General features: G+C 43.9%; 1 protein-coding gene across 3 annotated transcripts in view; it reads left to right on the top strand.

Moving 5' to 3' along the window:
* Positions 1-14,196, top strand: part of FAM198B (family with sequence similarity 198 member B) — a 71,508-nt gene that overhangs the window by 407 nt on the left and 56,905 nt on the right. For 2 of the 3 annotated variants that reach the window (XM_018061481.1, XM_018061482.1), the window contains exon 3: positions 1,139-2,282. In XM_018061481.1, the coding sequence (XP_017916970.1) occupies positions 1,373-2,282 (910 nt within the window). In that variant the 5' untranslated portion in view covers positions 1,139-1,372. Of the gene's footprint in view, positions 1-243; positions 433-1,138; positions 2,283-14,196 lie in introns of those variants that run through there. The other variant, XM_018061480.1, reaches the window with a different exon arrangement.

Genomic DNA, 14,196 nt, shown 5'->3' with positions numbered 1-14,196 from the left:
TCATTTCAGGAGGCCTTTATTCTACTGCTGCTAAGCAAACCCTGCCTTTGAATTCCAGGAGTCTGTTTCTAAACAGGACACTAGAGGGCTCCCGGGGGTTAAAAATAAGTGGAGAAATATTTGAATGAAAACTGCTTCTGGACGGCATTTGTTTTTTTCAGAATTTAAAATTAAAATTCATTTTTTTTACTATTAAAAAAAAAACCCTCACATGTCTTAAAAGTGGGTTGTCAGCAGCCAGTTAACAAGTATCCGTTTTGCTTTGCGATCAGTAGTTTTCAAGGGAACTTTTAAAGCTGAGCTGAAATATTTGAAATGTGGAACACTCTTGACCATGAAATATGTTCTACTTACATGCCTCAGCCTTTAAAAGTTCTTTGCATTAGAGTCAGAGATTACATTCTTCCTGGAGCCAAGCACGGGGCCAGCTGTGTAAGTAACGTTGCTTACCAGTTCTTCTTCTTTTTAATAATGTGAAAAAAGACAGCTAGAAAGCTTTGGGTTTTCTTTCAGCTGAATTTGGTGGAAAGAAAAGGAATAAAAAGCAGTTAGATGCGTGTTTTGTGTTTATGTTTGTGTGTGTATGACCGAATAAATGTAATTACTTCCAAGATATGTGAACATGTATGGCTTTACAATATAATGACCCTTAATGCAAGATAATGAAATGTATTATGAAGAAGAGATTGTACTATCAGATCAAGAGAATATATTTCTGAATTTGAATGTTAATACTTGGTGCTTCTGCCCAGTTAATTAATGCAAGACTTCTAAAAATAAATAGAAGATAGCTATAGATTTTTAAAACCTTTTGTTGCTTTGCTTAAATAACTTTTTAATTTCAAAGAGAAAAGCCTGGATTTGTCCAATTTTAATGCTTTTCCTTCAGGATCAAATTAAAAGACTCTAGCTACAAGTTATAAAACAGTCTTGGATTTTGGTAGTTTGCTTTTACTAATTGCAACTGAATATCAAATGTATAGATCTATCTTGTTTGTTTTTTAACTCCATTTAAAAAATCATTTACTGGTGACAGTAATGAAAGGAAAGGGTCCCGTTTTTTAAAATTTCCTCTTGTGGAGGAACTGAACGGGAGTTTGAGACTGTGACTCAGTGCACTCTTTCCATTCATTCCCAGGAACTAGTCAGACTCCTCCTTGGGGAGACTGATGGCGGTGTAAAAGGTTTGTTGTGGCCAGTGTCAGAAGCCTTCCCGGCTCCATCACCAACGCCTACCTTCCACCTCGACCCACTAGAGACCACTTAAACACCAGAGCGGAGGCGACAGCTGTATTCAGAAAACCATGCTTCATGTCAGCAGGCACCAACGGCCGAGTTTAAACTCTGTTCAGCATGTGGACACCGCGGAGAAATGAGCTGCCCGGACAAGCCAGGGCAGCTCATAAACTGGTTCCTCTGCTCCCTGTGCGTCCCGAGGGTGCGGAAACTCTGGAGCAGCCGGCGCCCCAGGACGCGGAGGAACCTCCTGCTGGGCACCGCCTGCGCCATCTACCTGGGCTTCCTGGTCAGCCAGGTGGGGCGCGCCTCTGTCCAGCACGCAAGGCCGGCAGGAAAGGGGCCGCACCGGAGCCGGGCTGCCACCGAGGCCCCGTTCCCTGAGATACCCCTGGATGGCACGCTGGCCCCTCCCGAGTCCCAGGGCAATGGCACCACGCTGCAGCCCAACGTGGTGTACATCACCCTGCGCTCAAAGCGCAGCAAGCCAGCCAACATACGTGGCACAGTGAAACCGAAGCGCAGGAAAAAGTATGCAGTGGCTTCTAGAGTCCCGGGGCCCGAGGCTTTGGTGGGACCATCCCTTCGGCCTCAGGTAGCTGCAAGGGCAATGGATTCTGAAGTACCCGGGCATATCCCAGGAGGAAACCTGGCCAAGGCTGGGGAGCGACCCTGGAGGTGGATCCAGGGTCCGGGAGCAAGAGGTGGGGGCGCAGATGTGCAGCTGCCCCCGGCCGAGGAGAGCAACATCAGGATCTACAGCGAGAGCGCCCCATCGTGGCTGAGCAAAGAAGACATCGGCCAGATGCGCCTGCTGGCCAACGGCGCCGTGGCGGGTCTCCAGCCGGCCCAGTCCAGGAGTGGAGCACGCCTGCTGGTGCTGGAGGGGACTACCCGGCCCTCGGTGCCCGCCTGCGGTCCCAGCCCCTGCGGGCTGCTCAAGCAGTCTCTGGACATGAGCGAGGTGTTTGCCTTCCACCTAGACAGGATCCTGGGACTCAACCGGACCCTGCCCTCTGTGAGCAGGAAGTCTGAGTTCATCCAAGGTAACCCTTTCCAAGGCTTCGTTATTTGCAGCTGTCGGGGATTGGGCTTGATTTTCTCTTTTGCCTCCCTCTCTTTTTCTAAATGATTTTCTCCACCCACGGTTCCCATTTGGACAGCAGCAGCAGCGTGTCTATCCACGTGGTTGACATCCTTGATTTTCCCAGCTTTGGGAGGATGCAAGCTGTCCTCCACAGGCAAGAGAAAGCCCCCACAGCGGTAATCTGAGCTCTCTGTTTCCCTGACCTTGCGTCCCAGAGGTTTATTAAACCTAATTAAAGCCAGTGGCAATTTCAGTGATGAGGAGTGGAAGCTGGGGTGGAAGAAAAGAACTTGAGGACAGTAAGGCATATTATTAAATAGGATACTACTATGGAAGTAAGTAGAATGTTGTGCATGGGAAGTTTTTAAAAGTAAGGTGGGGGTGGGGAGGTGGGATATCTTTTTTCTGCAGATGGAATCTTTTTAAGAGGCCCAGAGCCAGATCATGTTAGATTCAACACCTTCATTTTTCACAATGGATTTAACTGCTTTCATTTACAAAGCTAATGAGATCAAAAGAGGTGATTTGTTCCATAGATAAACTAATCAGCTGGTGGATTCTCCAAGTCCATGACTATGGTTTATGGAACCTGAGTGTCCAGATGCTGTCAGGTGATAAACATTTTGTCAAGTTCCAGGGTGTACAGCCAGCTGCTTCGGCTGCAGGTGGCCAGGACTGGTGTGTGGCCATGCTCATGCCACAGAAAGAATTTTCTCTGGTGCCTGAGGCAATTCCGGAGTGTTAGGACAAAGTAAGGTAGGTCCCTTACTTGTATTTGAAAGCATAGTGATCCCAGAAATTGTCACTAGCTCAATCCAGGCTAGTCCAAGAGGCTAAAAAGAACCCCAAAGAGACTGTAAGCTCAAAGGCTTTCTTTACTTCCTGTCACCATGTGAGTGCGTGCTGAGTCACTTCAGTGAATGCAAAGTCTGACTCTTTGCAACCCCATGGACCCCATGGACCCCATGGAGCCCACCAGGCTCCCCTGTCCGTGGGATTCTCCAGGCAAGAATACTGGAGTGGGTTGTCATACCCTCCCCCAGGGGATCTTCCCAACTCAGGGATCAAACCAGCTTCGCTTATGTCTCCTGCATTGGCAGGTGGGTTCTTTACTACTAGAGTCACCTGGGAAGCCCCCTCCTGTCACCATAAAAGCATTTCAGCCCAGGCCCTGTGGAGTCTGGACTGGAACGCATTAAAGCCTTGGGAGTGGTCAAAAGCCAAACTGCATTTTATTGACTTCAGGAGTGTAATTTAGGCTTAGTATGGGTATTTCTTGAACTACCTGTGATTTGCTTAGAAAGACTGGTCATTCCCTACTCATCCTGGTTCATGGCTAAGCGCTTCAGATTCACAGGTGTATTTCCATGTCTCAAGTTCACAGAGTCTTCACCAGGAGGAGGCTGATATGAGAAAACTTATCTAACATTTAATCAAATGTTGGTAAAAGCTCATTTTTAGCAGGTGGTTGCTATTTGCTAAACACTACACAAATTGAGACATATAGTCCATATACACCTTGATTCCTATGTTTCTCACAACAGTGCTAGCAGGTAGGCACTGTTATTATTTCCACTTAGTAGATCAGTTCAGTTCAGTGCAGTTCAGTCGCTCAGTCATGTCCGACTCTTTGAGACCCCATGAATCACAGCACGCCAGGCCTCCCTGTCCATCGCCAACTCGTAGTTTATCCAAGCTCTTGTGCATCGAGTTGGTGATGCCATCCAGCCATCTCATCCTCTGTCGTCCCCTTCTCCTCCTGGCCCCAATCCATCCCAGCATCAGGGTCTTTTCCAATGAGTCAACTCTTTGCATGAGGTGGCCAAAGTATTGGAGTTTCAGCTTTAGCATCAGTCTTTCCAATGAACACCCAGGACTGATCTCCTTTAGGATGGACTGGTTGGACCTCCTTGCAGTCCAAGGGACTCAAGAATCTTCGCCAACACCACAGTTCAAAAGCATCAATTCTTCGGCGCTCAGCTTTCTTCACAGTCCAACTCTTACATCCGTACATGACCACTGGAAAAACCATAGTCTTGACTAGATGGACCTTTTTTGTACTGAGACTTATTTAGGCAAAGTAATTGGCCTCGTGTTCATGGCTAAGCTGAGTTTTGAGCACAGGCCCAGCAAACTTCATGACATCAGCTCTTCGCCTTTGGGCTTAGGTGGCTGTATCACTTCCTCCAGACAGGAGTTCCTGGAGAGAAGGGAGATCTGGGAGAGCACAGAGACAGCAGGCACACACTGAGGCTATCCTGGGCCAGCAGCCCAGAGGGTACCCCGGGAAGGCTCTGTTGCCATTCATTTCACCTTGTAAAGGCCCTTGAGATGAGGTGATGCATGCTTGAATGTATCCCGAGGAACCATAGTCTGATCTGTCCTTCCAGATCCCTGGGAAAATGCTGGATGGAGTTGGGAGAGTGAAGTGGAGTTAGAAGCCTGGGCTCTGGAGCCAGACTGCTTGAATTTGAATTTACCAGTCACGCGACCCTCCATGAAACAATACCCACGACATGAGGCTGTTGTTAGTTAATCCATAGAAAACCTTCAGAGTGTGTGTGTGTGTGTGTGTGTGTGTGTGTTAGTTGCTCAGTTGTGTCCGATTCTTTGCCATCCCATGAACTGTAATCCACCAGACTCCACAGTCCATGGAATTCTCCAGGCAAGAATACTGGAGTGGGTTGCCATCTCCTTCTCCAAAACCTTCAGTAAATATTGGCTATGTGTATTACTACACTAATCACTTGAGATGCCAATTTCATTGAGTAGCCTCAATGAACTCATATAGCCTCCAAGCCTCATCTATCATTTTATTTGTTTTAATTGAAGTGTAGTTGATTTACAGTGTTGTGATAGTGTCAGGTGTACAGCAAAGTGATTCAGTTATACATACACATATATATTCTTTTTATACACATATATATTCTTTTCAGATTCATTTCCATTATAGTTTATTAAAAGATTTTGAATATACAAAATATACTCTGTGCTATACAGTAGGTCCTTGTTGGTTACCTGTTTTCTATATAGTAGTGTGTGTCTGTTAATTCCAAACTCTTAATAGATGCCCTGCTCTTTGGTAACCATACGTTTGTTCTCTATGTCTGTGAATCTATTTCTGTTATGTAAGTAAGTTCATTTGTATCATTTTTTTGCTGGTTCCACATCTAAGTGATATCATATGTTTGTCTTTCTCTGTCTGTCTGCTTATTGTATTTAGTACGATAATCTCTAGGTCCATCCATATTGCTGAAAATGGTATTATTTCAGTCTTTTTTATGGTTAAGGAATATTCCATTGTATATATGTGCCACATTTTTATCCATTCCTCTGTTGATGAACATTTAGATTGCTTCCATGTCTTGGCTCTTATACTGCTGCTATGAACACTGGGGTGCACGTGTCTTTTCGAATTAGTTTTCTCTGGATACATAGCATTTCTTTATGTGACAGGACTAGGACTGAAACCCAGGTGTCCTTCTTTCTCAGTGAAACTAAGGTGCCAGGATACCTCTAAGGTATCTAATTACGTTCTCCAAATACCCAGCATCTTTGAGAATGAAGAAGGCAGTTGCATTCAATTTGAAGGAGGCATTTATAATCCCAGTATAGTCTGGTACTCCCCTCTCCTTTCAGAAGTAAGTGGTTATGGAAAGAAACTGCCAAGGTTGCATTGACATGACTCTCTATGTGATGAATTAAATACCAAAGATTGTATTTTAGGTAATACTAGAAATTTCTTTGTTCTTTCTTTGATTCTTTCTCCTAAAATGTAGTTATTGAGAGTCACAAAATCAGGCCAATTTCCTCAGGAGGCTAGGACCTAATTTAGATATAGTTATGAGCACTCTCGGAGAAGGCAATGGCACCCCTCTCCAGTACTCTTGCCTGGAAAATCCCATGGATGGAGAAGCTTGGAAGGCTGCAGTCCATGGGGTCGCTAGGAGTCAGACACAACTGAATGACTTCACTTTCACCTTTCACTTTCATGCATCGGAGAAGGAAATGGCAACCCACTCCAGTGTTCTTGCCTGCAGAATCCCAGGGATGGGGGAGCCTGGTGGGCTGCCATCTATGGGGTTGCACAGAGTCGGACACGACTGAAGCAACTTAGCAGCAGCAGCAGCATGAGCACTCTGCACAATATGATTCTATTCATGAAGACATTGTACTGATGTAAAGAACATATATAGATCAGTTCTATGATAGGGGATACACAGTCTTAGGTTCCTAGTACTACCTCTAGCCTTATCCTGACTTGTGTCTTTCTCCCTTTGATTTCCACAGATATGTGTATCTTCCCTCTGGGGTCCTCCTAGGCCTCTCTTGGTCCAAGCTTAGCTTTATTTGAGCCTCCGCATCTACCTAAAGTGATGATAGATCTCATCTAGGTACCCAGCATCTGCTTCTGGCTCATTCTGTGTCACTGCTTTGTAACTACAATTGCTTGTTGATCATCTCTTCCTTCCCACTAGGCTTTAGGTCTGTGAAGGCAGAGATATCTCCCGTCTTGCTCATCACTGTGTTTCTGGATCCCAGTGGAGAGTCTGGCACATAGTAGGTGCTCAGCAAATATTTTTGAATAAATCTAAGAATGCATTTTTGGACTGTTCCACTGACTCTAAACAGTAAATCTATATTTTGCTTCAGGCTTTCAAAACTCAGGACAACTGCTACCATTTTTTTGTCCTAAATCCAGGCTGGTCTTTCTCCTGCAGTATCTTATAAATAGCTCATTGAAAAGGGTAATGAAAAATGTCCTTGGCAGCGTCTGAATTATGCAAATAATAAGGTTTATGGAGCTTATTCTTGTGAGGACCATCAGTATAACATGGTCTGCAACCTCGTGTGCCCAGTCACTTAGTTGTATCCAACTCTTTGCAACCCCATGGACTGTAACCCGCCAGGCTCCTCTGTCCATGGGATTTTCCAGGCAAGAATATTGGAGTGGGTTGCCATTTTCTCCTCCAGGGTATCTTCCCAACCCAGAGATCGAGCCAATATCTCCTCTTTTGGCAGGCAGAGTCTTTACTACTGAGTCACCTGGGAAGCCCCTCATACTGTAATGTATGTGGCCTCAAACCATAGTGTATGGTGGCCTCATACCATAGTGTACGGTGGCCTCATACCCCTGAGCCACCTGGGAAGCAACCTCATACTGTAATGTAATTTGATATCGAGTTTTCTATAGCAGAAACAGTAGAACTCAGGTATGTATTTTTCTGATGATCTGGCTTGGTCTGGGAGTAAAGCTTTTAATATCTGGGAGAGTGGTTAGGGAGACAGTCCTGTAAGTAATCTTCCCTAAGTGTTGTTTTTCTTCTCTGGCTTTTGATGGATGTTTGTGAAAATGAATTTATGCTTGGTGACAAGAACATGGCTAGTCTGTCTTGGGTGGTGAATACAGATATTTTGCTTCTCTCAGTTAATCTTTCAAAGAAACCTATGGAGGAGACACTTTCTTACTTCAATTTTGAGAAGAAAGAAAGATAAGAAGAAAGCAGCTCAAGGTCATACAATGAGTTTATTTTCCAGGAAGAATTCAAGCGCTTGTCTTGTAACTTCCTGTTTATCATCTGCTTTCCTCACCAAATCATTTCAGGGCCCTTAATTAAGTGTGTCTTCTTTCCCTATCACTACAACCTATTCATGTACTTGTTAGTCAGTTATCTAACACAACTAGACGTTGATGACTTGCATGCTGATGCCCAAATATGGGCTATTTTATTTCTTAAGGAGACAGCACTGTAACCATAGCAAGAATAATATTGAATGTCACTACGTACCAGGCACTGCTGTGAGTACCGTGCACCTATTATCTCATTAAATCCTCCTAAACTTTTATGACAGGTACTCTATGAGAGACATTTTGTGGACGTGGAGGGAGAGGCCTGGTGTAGTTAAATACCTTTGCTCAAAGTCATGTAAATTAGCCTGATGTGAAAAGGGTCCATAAGGTGCAAAGGGAGAAAGAGCATCAGAGGCTGGGATTGAATGATGCGCCTGTTGCAGCCTCTCAGATGAAGCTTTCTGCCCATTCAGTCCAAAGACAAAAGGTCCCAGTGATAAAGCTCCAGGTACTTCTTTACTTATCTGTTTGTAAAACTGACAGAAATGATCCTGTCATCCCAGAGCCACTAGCTAAGGTTCATCTGGGGTCAGGTTCTTGGTTGTACAACTTGATGAATTCTAGATGTTTCTCCTTGAATCCCAAAATATATATATATGTGAAATTAGCAGGTATACTGGCCCTGAACGGTATACTGAACCATTTTCTGACAGGTGTCACTCCAAATATATCCTAGAAAATACAAAGGGTGTACTTGGGGAAGCGTAAGGTTGTAATTAGGTAGGGATGGTCAGGAGGGGACCATCCTACAAAGTCTAGCCATGACCTCTGGGCCAGAGTCCCATCCTATGATACCTGTGTGGGAAATACAAAACTGAATTGAAAAACAGCATCAGAGGCTTTGAAAAAAAATCCATGTTTGCAATAATGAAATATTTTTTTAGTTGTGAGTCTATGAAGAATCTAGTGTTATGTATCACAGAACATCTATACTGCATTTGATGTCATTTATCTGTTGTATTACTTAACAATTCCACACAGCAGATAGTATTAATACTTTACATATAGGAATCCTGAGACTTGGTAAGGGTACATAGCTAGTGAGCAGTGGAAGTGGAATTTGTACCTAGATCTGTCTGATACTAAAGTCTCCCATGTTGCTTCTCTTACCCACAATGCTGCTCAAACATAACTTGATATACTCATGAGATAGTGACAGCAATGTGCAAATTTTAACCTGGTGATTTCTGATTTACCATTATGCCAACCTTTCTATTTAACCTATTTTTTCAACTCAACTATTTAATATAGATACTAATTTTCACTCAAGGGAAGTATGACCATACTATTTTAAACACGGCTACAAGGGTTATTGTTGTTTAAATACAAGCCAATGCCTCCCAGATTTTCTTGTTTTACCATAAACAATTACTCGTATGTAAATGTGACTGAACATATTAGTATGTTTTCTGCCAAACTATCCTTGGGAAAGTCATCAATCATGACAGAGGTTGCCAGATACTGTATGGTGTTGATACATTTAGATAAGTTTTTAACAAAATATTTAAAATATATATCTAAAGCAAGACAAAGCAGATTATGTCCATGTAAAGAGCAGAGGAACCCAGCGGCCCCTGTCATCCTCCACTTAGCAGCTTGGCCAACCTTTGTGGCAGTCTGCTCAGCTACACAAATGCATCCCAAGGGCTACCATTTTGGTAGCATTTAAGCATCCTACTATTTTTCATGCCTAGCATGGAAGATGCATTATGTTTGCTTTATTTTTCGGATGCTGCTTTACTGCCACAGAGTTGTCAGACTGAATTAAGGTAGCCTTGTTCCAGGAATTCTGTGTGTCAAGGCTGCTTGGATGACACACTGCAAGCACCCCACCAACTTCCATTTAAATTCATTGTAAATCCCAAGTTGCTCACTGTTCTCCTCCTTGTGTTGCCTCATCTTATCATAAAGCAGGAGAAATATACTGTGTACTTTTCACTCTCCTCTTGAGTCCATGAGAGCAGTGCTGTGAGTTTCTGGCTGATGGTGTGACTGCCAGGGCAGGGAGACCGCAGCTGCACAATTCATGTTGTCTCAAGCTCTCAGGTAAGGACAGAGGTGTTTTGCAGGGAGTTATAAAAATCACTCAGATGCCCATACTACTTGGAAACACCCTGACTTCAAAATCCTAGAAATCTCAGACACGGGTGCAAACTTTCTTAAAATATTAACTCAAGAGTGTAGGAATCATGTCTTATTTTTGAGGAGCTGGAAGGAAAACACATTGTGTTCTTTATCAGAAAAGCCTTAAGGGTTTTATTTCTTTAGCAATCAAATTGAGTTGGTCAGCTTCACACACAGGTTTACTGAGCATGGGCTCCAAGCAGGGCTGGGCTCTGCTAATTTCTTGTTTGCTCATGTACTTTCATTGGCTAAGTGGGGAACCTGGGAGCCTTCTCTGCTGTTCCTCTGGAAGGTGCCCCTGGATCTCCCATGAAGCTGGGATAGAAGGATCGCAGTGCTCACAGCCTGAAAATGGCATGTTCCTCAGTTCCATGCAGTCTGTTTCCTTCTCCAGCATCACATTATCCTTTTTTCTTTTAAGAAATATTTACTGAGCACCTGCTATGTGCCAGCCATTCTTCACTGGGGGCTATATCAGTGGGCAGAACAGTCAAGAACCCCTGTCCCCATGGAGCTGACAGTGTTGGACTGCGTGACAGCTCATAGCCTGGAGGGGTTCTTCATATGACCCCTGACTTTAAGATTCAATCAGCTTGAGCCTGAGCCCAAGGTCATGACCTTTCTATTGGGACTGAATCTGTTGCCTTCTCTAGGTGGGTTAAGGACTACACAGATGCAGACCTCAGTTAATGGGCAAATATTGACATTTCAGTTGAGTTTGGTTGTAGTTTGTAGCGTGTACTTCCTATCTGTGACTCTAAACATGAGGAAGAAGCCGTAGAGTTTTAAATTCAAATAGCTTTGCAGTTCATAGCATGGACTGGCATATCTGTTTGCTAGGGCTGATACCACAAAATACCACAGACCAGATGGCTTAAACCTTTATTTCTCACAGTTCTGGAGGCTGGAAGTTCCAGGTCAAGGTGTCGGCTGGTTTGGTTTCTTTGAGGCCTCTTCCTTGGCTTGTAGACAGCCACCTTCTCACTGCATCCTCCTATGAGCTTAACTGTGTGATCCTGGGCCCGTTGCATTCCCTCACTGTGTCCAAATCTCCTCTTTTTCTTTTATTTAAAAACAAACTAAAATTTTTCAAAAAATTTTTTAGGGTTTTTTTTTTTTATGTGCACAGTTGTTTTTTATTTTTTTAAGTCTTTAACTTTATTACACTATTGTTTATTTTTTATGTTTTGGCTTTTTGGCCAAGAGGCATGTGGGTCCTAGCTCCCTGAGCAGGAATTGAACCTGTATCCCCTGCATTGGAAGGAGAAACCTTAACCACTGGACCATCAGTGAAAGTGAAAGTTGCCTAGTCGTGTCTGACTCTTTGCCACCCCATGGACTATAGTCCATGGTATTCTCCAGGCAGGCCAGAATACTGGAGTGGGTAGCCTTTCCCTTCTCCAGAGGATCTTCCCAACTCAGGAATTGAATATTTCAGGTGGAATGTTTACCAGCTGAGCCACTAGGGAAATCTCCAGATCTCTTCTTCTAAGGACATGAGTCATATGGCATTAGGACCACTCTTAATTGCCTCTTTAAAGGCCTTTCTCCAAATGCAGTCACCTCCTGAGGTGCTGGGGTTGGGACTTCAGCATGTGAATTTTGGAGGAACACAGTTCAGCTCATAACCACTGGTAGTCTAGACTCCCTGAATTTGAAGCCAGGTTCTACCACCTGAGAATTGTGTGGTCTGGGAGAAATGACTTAACCTTTTTCTACCTTATTTTCTCAAGAGTATCATGATATTGGTAATGGTACTAACCTCATCGAGGTGTGAGCATTGAGTGAGCTGATGTGGATAAAATATATATAACAGCGCCACCCCTCTCAAAAGGACACTCAGTGATTGCTATCTGTTATTTTCATTTGGTTTCTAAGCGAATTCAGCTCTTCTTGATAATGTCTCCTTAGATTTTCTTAGTTTGTTTCTCTAAATTGATGTTTACGTGAACTAAATAAACAGGCACTTCACGTTGTCATTTAATGAAAGTGCTTGGGGTGGATGGTAGATGATCCCAGTTTTTCCTGTTTGTGGAGTGCAAGGCACTTTACGTTCATCATCTCACCGAATTGTATGGCAGCCACACACACCAGTTACTCTTGAGCAGTTTTCCTGTGGGGAAAACGAGGCTCAGAGAGTAAACATGTCCTCCAAACGCTGGCAGGTCGTGTGTGGTGGGGCTGGGACCCAGCCTCATCCTCATCACTGTATGAGCTGTCACCATTACCCTCTCGCCTTAATGGATTCTCAGCGAGTGTGGGCTGGGCCTTCCCAGGTAATCAGCGTCCACATCAGAACCTGCTACCTCCATGGCCTTTTGGCGTGATTCCCAAATGGAGCCAGGATGCCTTAACTGTCCCCTTCTCAAGACGTTGATTTTGGGTCACAAGGAGTGAGGCAGTATGTCTGCACCACTCCTGTGTTTATCATTCCCAGTCTCAGAGAATTATGGAGATGTGGGGCTGGGTGGTAGAATGAGGGCCTGGAACCCCTGGACGCCCTCACTTCTACTTCTCAAGGGCCTCTAATTCTTTTTGATCCATTTATACTATTGTTGTTCAGTTGCTCAGTCATCTCCAGTTCTTTTTTCTTTAAATTTTAATTTATTTATTTTAATTGGAGGCTAATTACTTTACAATATTGTATTGGTTTTGCCATACATCAACATGAATCCGCCACGGGTGTACACGTGTTCCCCATCCTGAACCCCCCTCCCACCTTCCTCCCTGTACCATCCCTCTGGGTCATCCCAGTGCACCAGCACCAAGGATCCTGTATTCTGCATTGAACCTGGACTGGTGATTCGTTTCTTATATGATATTATACATGTTTCAGTGCCATTCTCCCAAATCATCCCACCCTCTTCCTCTCCCACAGAGTCCAAAAGACTGTTCTATACATCTGTTTCTCTTTTGCCGTCTCACATACAGGGTTATCGTTACTATCTTTCTAAATTCCATATATATGCATTAGTATACTGTATTGGTGTTTTTCTTTCTGGCTTACTTCACTCTGTATAATAGGCTCCAGTTTCATCCACCTCATCAGAACTGATTCAAATGCATTCTTTTTAATGGCCAAGTAATACTGCATTGTGTATTTGTACCACAGCTTTCTTATCTATTTGCCTGCTGATGGACATCTAGGTTGCTTCCATGTCCTGGCTATTATAAACAGTGCTGCGATGAACATTGGGGTACACATATCTCTTTCAATTCTGGTTTCCTCGGTGGGTATGTCCAGCAGTGAGATTGCTGGGTCATAAGGCAGTTCTATTTCCAGTTTTTTAAGGAATTTCCACATTGTTCTCCATAGTGGCTGTACTAGTTTGCATTCCCACCAACAGTGTAAGAGGGTTCCCTTTTCTCCACACCCCCTCCAGCATTTATTGCTGGTAGACTTTTGGATCGCAGCCATTCTGACTGGCATGAAATGGTACCTCATTGTGGCAAAGTCATATCCAATTCTTTGTGACCCCATGGACTGCAGCACACCAGGCTTCCCTGTCCTTCACCATCTTCCAGAGTTTGCTCAAACTCGTGTCTATTGAGTCGGTAATGCCATCCAACCATCTCATCCTCTGTTGTCCCCTTCTCCTCCGACCCTCAATCTTTCCCTGCATCAGGGTTTTTTCCAATGAGTCGGCTCTTCACATCAGGTGGCTGAGAGTATTGGAGCTTCAGCATCAGCATCAGTCCTTCCAATGAATATTCAGGACTGATTTCCTTTAAGATTAACTGGTTTGATCTCCTTGCAGTACAAGGGACTCTCAAGAGTATTCTCCAACACCACAGTTCAAAAGCATCAATTCTTCAGGACTCAGCTTCCTTTATGGTCTGACTTTCATATCCATACATGACTACTGGAAAAACCAAAGCTTTGACTATACAGACTTTGGCAGCAAAGTAGTGTCTCTGCTTCTTAATATGCTATCTAGGTGTGTCATAGCTTTTCTTCCAAGGAGCAAGCGCCTTTTAATTGCATGGCTGCAGTCACCATCTGCAGTGATTTGTAGCCCAAGAAAATAAAGTCTATCACTTTCATTGTTTCCCTATCTCTATGCCATGGAGTGATGGGACCGAAGCCATGATCTTCATTTTTAATGTTGAATTTTAA

This window comes from Capra hircus, chromosome 17 (genome assembly GCF_001704415.2).
Source record: "Capra hircus breed San Clemente chromosome 17, ASM170441v1, whole genome shotgun sequence".
Lineage (NCBI taxonomy): Eukaryota > Metazoa > Chordata > Mammalia > Artiodactyla > Bovidae > Capra > Capra hircus.
This window is presented reverse-complemented; position numbering and strand designations above follow the sequence as displayed.